At 37.1% G+C, this 8,046-nt stretch overlaps 2 protein-coding genes across 2 annotated transcripts in view; both read right to left on the bottom strand.

Moving 5' to 3' along the window:
* or70a11 (odorant receptor, family 70, subfamily A, member 11) overlaps positions 1-365 on the bottom strand; it is a 918-nt gene extending 553 nt beyond the window's left edge. Inside the window, 1 exon segment of the mRNA NM_001130806.1 lies at positions 1-365. This exon segment is cut by the window's left edge and continues 553 nt beyond it. Within this exon segment, the coding sequence (NP_001124278.1) occupies positions 1-365 (365 nt within the window).
* Positions 366-6,630: 6,265 nt separating this feature from the next.
* or70a3 (odorant receptor, family 70, subfamily A, member 3) lies at positions 6,631-8,046 on the bottom strand. The gene is given in 2 exon segments (NM_001037405.2): positions 6,631-7,842; positions 7,910-8,046. A coding segment is annotated over 1 exon segment (939 nt). The 5' UTR covers positions 7,837-7,842; positions 7,910-8,046; the 3' UTR covers positions 6,631-6,897.

Below are 8,046 nucleotides of genomic sequence, written 5' to 3'. Positions count from 1 at the left end.
TCAAAGGCCATGATCATCAGAATAGTGTGGCATGTTGTTCCGTTCAAATGTATGAAAAAAGCTTGAAGGGCACACTCCACATATGTGATGTAGCGCTCTGAAGGATTTGTTAAAACATCCCTCAGCAAACGTGGCACAATGACAGATGTGCCAATAACATCTCTTAGTGGCAAGTTGCTGTAGATGGTGTACATGGGCTGGTGTAAATCTTTGTCTATCATGATATTCAGCAAAATCCAAAGGTTAGATACCATAATGAAAATGTACACTGTTAAAAGGCTGAAAAATGCTACATAGCTGTATTGAGGTGAAACGCTCAATCCCTCCACTAATAGTACACTGTATCTGAGGGTAAGGTTGTCCATCTGCTACCTAAACAAAAAGGTAGAGACACACATGGTGACCATATATTATTATTTGCATATTTCATCATAATTATTTTTTTGAGAGAATGGTTTTTTCAAGAGACCATCCTGAGGTGTCAATTTCTCATTTTTCCTTTAACATTTTTTTTCATCCATACTAGCTCAACATTTACTCACTATTTATTAATCCTCAAGTGAGTTTATGTGAGTTTCTTTTTTCTGTGGAACACAAAAGAAGATATTTCGAAAAATTAAAAAATAATAAACATTATTTTTTGCATAATTCATCATAATAATTTTTTTTAAGAGAATGCTTTTTTCAAGAGACCATCTGAGGTGTCAATTTCTCATTTTTTCTTTAACATTTTTTTTTCATCCATACTAGCTCAACATTTACTCACCTTTTATTAATCCTCAAGTGAGTTTTTTTGAGTTTCTTTCTTTCTGTGGAACACAAAAGAAGATATTTCGAAGAAATTTAAAAATAATAAACATTATTTTTTGCATAATTCATCATAATTATTTTTTTTAAGAGAATGATTTTTTTCAAGAGACCATCTGAGGTGTCAATTTCTCATTTTTCCTTCAACATATAATCCCCAAGTGAGTTTTTGTGAGTTTCTTTTTTTCTGTGGAACACAAAAGAAGATATTTTAAAGAATTTTGAAAATATGTAACCATCGACTTTGATAGTAGACAAATACCATGGAGGTTAACCTAATATGTTTCCAACATTTGGTAACACTTTATTTTGATGGTCCATTTGAGTATTAGTAGAATGTCTGTTGATACTGCTCCTTGAAGACATATAAGAAACTGACTATAAGAAACTTTGCAGATGCATGTCAAAAACTTGCACTAACCCTAACCCCAACCCTTATCCCAACCTAAAAGTCTATTTATAATCTAATGAGAATTAGTTGGCATATAGATGCAAATTAACCTGATTCACCAAACAGATCATCAAAATAAAGCATAACATTTAAAAAAATATATTTTCTTTTGTGTTTAACAGAGGAAAGCCATTTATAAAGGTTTAAAATAAGTAAAAGGTGAGTACATGATGACACATTTCCCTTTAAAATATTCATGGTCTCTGTAATATTGAAATATAAGAATGTCTGAAAATATAAAATACAAACACTTAAGAAATATTATTTGCTTACCAAGTTATTTGACAGGTAGATGCAGAGCTTTCTTTTACTTCATATACTGAATCAGCCTGTTATTGCTGTCTTAACTACATAGTCTTATAGGTATAAGGAGTTTCAAGAGCACAACATGCTTGTGTCTGAGCTTATATGGCAGATTTATGTGTGTAACCTCCTCATCAAACCCCTGGAGATAACACATGTCGATAACACTTTATGATAACAGTACCTGAATAATGATGTATTAATATGTAAGGTAAATATCACTTTATTATGAATCAATGATGAATTAAGGTGTGTGGTAATCATGAAATAACACTAACTACAACATAATTCACAAGAGTTCATGTGTGAATAATGGCTACCTTAATTACTTGTTAGTACATGTTGTTAATTAATGTATGAATTACTTTAATTAGTTCATGAGGTATTAATCTACAATTATGTCGGACTTGACTTATTGGGGCAAATCACTATTAACTCATCCTTAACTGCTTATGAACTCCTGTGTTTAAACTGTTTGTGTTGATGTTGACAGAGCAATTTTCTATTGTTATTCAGTGTAAACACACTAGTTGGACATGCATAAGGAGTTTATGAGTAAGATGAGTTACTGGTGACTATTCACCATTAGGATGAGTTGATGGCCATTATTCACACATGAACTCATGTGACTTATGGTGTAGTAAATTTAGTTCATGATTAGCACATGCATTAATTCATCATAAGTCGAAAATAAAAATAAAAACGTCGGGGCAAAGGTCAATGTTTCAACTCTAGAACCACATTTATACAATAATACTATTAAGTTATGTTGCCTCTAAATGTGTCATCTTTAATAAAATAATTCTTAAAGAATTGAGAAAACAGGGCAGCAAGGTGATTTAGTGGTTAGCACAAGAAGGTTACTGGTTCATATTGCAAACTGGGTCAGGTGGTATTTCTGTGTGGAGTTTGTATGTTCTCCTCGTGTTCATGTGGGGATGCTCCGGTTTCCCTTACGATCCAAAGACATGTGTTATATGTTAATTGGATGGGCTAAATCAGCTGTAGTGTGCGAGTATGTGAAACGAGAGTGTGTATAGTTTTTTTTTGTACTCTCTGTGCTGGATTGTGGTGGAAAGGATATCTGCCGTGTAAAGCATAGGCCAGAGTATATGGTGATTCGTTCTGCTGTGGCGGTCACTGATAAATCAGGAACAAGTGACTGATAAGTCGAAGGAATGTGAGTGAGAACACATGACAATAACACATGACAATAAGAGTTGTTAATAGTTTTGTTAGAATCTCTTTCTGGCCGACCAATAGTCTTCCTCCATGGTCTCCCCGAACTCTTCCTAGGCCCGAGTTTTTGCTTCCGCAACCACCCGGGCTGCAGCATGCTTGGCCTGTCGATACCCATCAGCTGTCTCGGGAGTCCTGCAAGCCAACCAAATCCTGTAGGACTCCTTCTTCAGCTTGACGACATCCCTTACTTCCGGTGTCCACCACCGGGTTCATGGATTGCCGCCCGACAGGCACCACAGACCTGACTGCCAAAGCTCCTTAAGGCAGCGTTAACAATGGATTCGGAGAACATGGAGTTTCAGCATCCACTGCCGAGTGTGACACGGCTGGGATGAGAATCAGCACCTCCAACTCAGAGGCCATGGTGCTCCACCGAAAAAAGGTGGTTTGCCATCTCCAGACTGGAGGACAAGATCTCGGATACAAGCGGCCGAAATTAGTTTGCTTCGAAGGGTCGCAGAGCGCACTCTTATGGATAGGGTGAGGAGCTCTGACACCCGGGAGGAGCTTGGAGTAGAGCCGCTGCTCCTCCACATCGAGAAAAGTCAGCTGAGGTGTCTTGGGCATCTGTTTCGGATGCCTTCTGGACGCCTACCTAGGGAGGTGTTCCAGGCATGTCCTACCAGGAGGAGGCCTCGGGGAAGACCCAGGACATGCTGGAGGGACTATGTCTCTAGGCTGGCCTGGGAATGCCTCGGGAACCCCCGGAAGAGCTGTCTGGGGAGAGGGAAGTCTGGGGTTCTCTCCTAAGACTGCTGCCCTCGCGACCCGGACCCGGAAAAGTGGCAGAAAATAAACGAATGTACTAGTTTTATTAATTTATGCTGCCTTTACATATTGAATTATAAAAAAAATATTAATTTCCTAGTTAGAAATTGGACATCAATGCCATCTGAGGTCTATTTACAGGGAAACATTTCGGAGTTGGTCATAAATAAACAATACATAAACAATCATTTAAAGCATGTTATGTGAAATTTTCTGTGTTGTGCTATGAATATTCCTATGCCTTTTACCTTATGAGTGAAAATTTATTCAAATGTGATATTTAAAGTAATATTACAAACTCCCCTGATTTTAAAGATAAGGTTTGTGCCCTGCTCAGCAATGATTTAGTCATCCTAAGGAAACCCACGCGAACGCAGGGAGAACATGCAAACTCCACACAGAAAAGCCAACTGACCCAGCCAAGGCTCGAACCAACAACTTTCTTGCTGTCAGGAGACAGGGTTTCCTACTGCGCCACTGGGTCGCTGTAGGTTTGATTTTTATTTAAAAAAAACAGTTTTCCAGCAACTCGTTAACGGCTGCTGCGATCATATTTTCCCTCCTATGCAGTTCTCGGAGTGTCAGAAGTTTCACTTTCTTGCAGTTTGACTTCAGCTACAATGGGCATCAAACCAAGAACCAATAGGATCGTCAAATCTATGTAATCCAGGAATTTGTAGCATAATATACATATCATAAAGTTCATTGTATTTTATAGTCATACTGATTTTTGCACATTCTTTTTAGTGTGTGTCTAACTAAATTTAAATCCTTTTAGAAGGATTTCGTTTCAAATGATGACTCTGATCCATATAGCCAATAATAACGGAGCATTTTATTTCTGTGACAGAATCTGCTATATAACTGAAACACACACAAAATTAAATCTCTTCATCTTATATTTTAGTTATGATGCACAGCTAAAAGTTGCTTTTCCTGTGAAAAGAGAAAGGTTGGTTTCAGTTGAGATAATTTAAAATTGTCTTGGCTTGACATAAGACAGACATATTTTTGTTGTCTATAACAACATTCACCATCAGTGTGCAGCATTTACCTGGATGACGCGACGGCAGCCATATTGCGTCCGACCACACACACTGAGTAGTAAAGAGTCCCTGTCACTATACTGGGACATTAGGACCCCACACAGACCACAAATTGGGTCCCACTGCTGGTCTTACTAGCATCACTTTCGGCAGCAACCTGGGTTTTCCATGTGGTCTCCCATCCAGGTACTGACCAGGCGCAGCCCTACTTAGCTTCAGTGGATGACCATGTGAGAGTTGCAGAGAGCTAGCTGCCGGCTTTAGTCATTTTAGCTCAGTTTAGATCAGATTGTGGGTCATACAGTTATAAGCTGCTGTCAGGCTACACAAGAGATGTCATAGTAAACTCCGCCCTATTGGTGTGTACACATGCGTCAGACTCTTTGGTGCAGGTCATCCGAGGAACTGTTTATTTGCCAATACTGGCGAACTGGCTTTTATGCTCTATACTAATACAGTTCTGGGGGCACTGTATCACTTCAAATGTCTGTGTTGTGATCTTGCCTTGCCTTTGGGATAACTGAGGTTAAACCAGTAGCTACAGTGAATTGTTAGGCTCTTGATAAGGCTTCTGTTGTTTGAGAACAAATTGAGGCTGTTGTTGACTGGGGCAGTTTTGTCTGATGTAGAGCAGAGGGCAAGTTAAGGCTTTACTCAACCGGTTTCAGTCAGATTTTTCTTCCCATGGGGGTGATCTGGGGTGCCCAAATTTGATCTCTCATAATATCCCAATGCTAGACCCCATCCCCATCATGCAACAATATAGGCATATCAGTTCATGATGTAGTAAAATCCAATATTAACCACCCTCTGGAGGTGATAGTCATCAGAAGAGTAACAGCTCATATGTTGTCCTAGTTAAAAACAAGATGATAATCTGTACATGTGTGTTGACTACCCAAAAGTTAAATGTGAGAACAAGACAGGGAACATTTCCTCTGCCTCTCATTGAGGAGTCACTAGACTTCTTCAAAGGGACCTGTTGGTTTTTCACTATGTACCTGGCCAACAGATATAATTAGGTCTAAATCACTGAAGGAAATTGACAGCCTTTTTGCACCACTTTGGCCCATTTGAGTGAAATAGAATGTCGTTTGGGCTCTGCAATGCCCCAGGTAAATTCCAGTGTTAATGGAGTAAATGTATTGGGATCAACAGCAAAAGTCATTCCTTGTCTACGTGGATGACATAATAGTGTTCTCCTCTTCTCTGCCCCAACATATAGAGCATCTTGAAGGTCTTGTTTAAAAATGCCTTAAAAACATATAACCAGTTTATTTATTTAAATGTTGCTAATTAGTTTGTATTTACTATGATCTTCTATATGAAGCTGCTTTGACACAATCTACATTGTAAAAGAACTATACAAATAAAGGTGAGTTGAATTGAATTGAATATTGAAACCGGTGCGGAAAACTGATATTGGTACCAAATACAGAAATTTTCGTAATGTGACAACCCTAGTAACTAGTATCTTTAATATTCATTTCATTTACACCTGAACAGATCTAAAACAGTGATATTGTTTGCCTCCAAAGTATGATTTTATTTCATAATGTTAATGTGTATTGGTTTTTATTCCCCTTTTTAAATTGAATGTTTTGTATTTCCCCCTTCTGCAGATATTACAGAAACACTTCAGTCCAAATATTTCCTTAGAACTTTAACCCTAATCTTATTCCATACTGCCTGCAACTATTAGTGTTTTCTTTGAATTCTGTGAAGGGACATTATTATGTAGCATTAACAGTGAAAAAGGCCTACCTTTTTACTATGGAAATTAGTCAACATTTCCTAATGATGGCTGTATTTTATGGTTTATGGAGCATAATGATAATGTTGTAGCTTTGTCATTTATGGATATTGTAATAGTCAATTTCATAAATATGCCAAGTATTTTAATAATTTTTTTCCACCACGTGTCAGACTCGATTTTTGATGGACAGAGTTTGACATACCTGACATAAAATAATCAGATCAAACTCTCAAAATAATCAAAAGAACAAATTAACAGTACTTATTTATAGTATTAATAGTATTTATTTTGAGTACACCAACTGCACATTTATTTATTAATTATGCTAACAGTTACACATATTTGTCTTCTAAATGTATAAAAACGTGTGTGTTAACTTATTTTTCACAAATCCCTATACACACACAACACTAGACAGTACAATTAAAACTAATTTAAAATATAAAATGAAGTGTTACACAATTAGAATTTGCATTAAATTGCAAATAACATGCAGCGGCTGCTGTCTTATAATGGAATGGATTTCATGAAGGATTAACCTTTTTTACACAAAGCTTTAACATTTTATCTTTTATTTCCTTGGCTTGTAAGCCATAAATTATTGGGTTTAATCCTGGCGGTACTACATGAAACATTACATTCCCGAACTTTCTACTCTCAGTATACTCAGAGAAACGATGGAGAAAAATTGGAACAAAACCAAAGATTATTGTGATAATGTAGACTGTCAAGTGAGTGGTGCAGGTTTTAATAGCTTTGCTGTTTGTCGCTTTATGTTTGCTTTTTATACAAACCATTGCAATTCTCAGATATGTCAATACCACCCACCCCAAAGAGGATGTGAGTAAAACCACAGTAAATGTTAATCCATATACATTATTAATGAATGTATTTTCACAGGACAGCTTAAACAGTGAAGGATTGTCACAAACGTGGTTTTCAATCACAGATCTGCAGTGGGAGAGACGCACACTAAGGCCGATCAAAATTCCCACCAGAACGATAGCAGCACCCCAGGCTCCTGCAGAAAGTTTAACTATCATTTTATTGTTCATTATTGTTGGGTATCTCAGTGGATTGCATATCGCCACATATCTGTCAAAGGCCATAATCATTAAAATAGTGTGGGATGTTGTTCCATATAAGTGTGTAAAAAAAGCCTGTAAAACACACTCGATATATGTGATGTAGCGCTCAGAAGGGTCTGTTAATAAATCCTTGAGTAAACGTGGTATAAGGACAGTTGCTCCTATTATATCACTCATTGGCAGGTGACAGAAAAGAATGTACATTGGCTGGTGTAAACTTTTTTCTGCTAAGATCTGAATCAAAATCCCGATGTTAGATACCATTGAAAAAACATAAACAGTCAACAGGAAGATGAAAGTCAGCTGGCTGGACTGCTGTGTAATTTGTAGTCCCTCTACAAGAAGTGTGCTGTATCTGAACGTCCGGTTATCCATCTGTAACTGAAACACAAGAGCAGTTGTATTAATAGCACATAAGAAAGTGTAACATTATTTATTTTTAACTTACCATGAACAATGGCAAATAGGTACAAATATTTTTGTATAAAAGTTTTTTATATTTTGCAACCTACTCTATTTACTGCGACTAATGAATAACATCATAATCTATGACTATCATCATAAGATTCAGAGTTTGTCTTAGTA

Source organism: Danio rerio, chromosome 21 (genome assembly GCF_052040795.2).
Source record: "Danio rerio strain M-AB ecotype USA chromosome 21, GRCz13ab, whole genome shotgun sequence".
NCBI lineage: Eukaryota > Metazoa > Chordata > Actinopteri > Cypriniformes > Danionidae > Danio > Danio rerio.
Note: the sequence above shows the minus strand (reverse complement) of the source record. Positions and strands in the feature narration are given on the sequence as shown.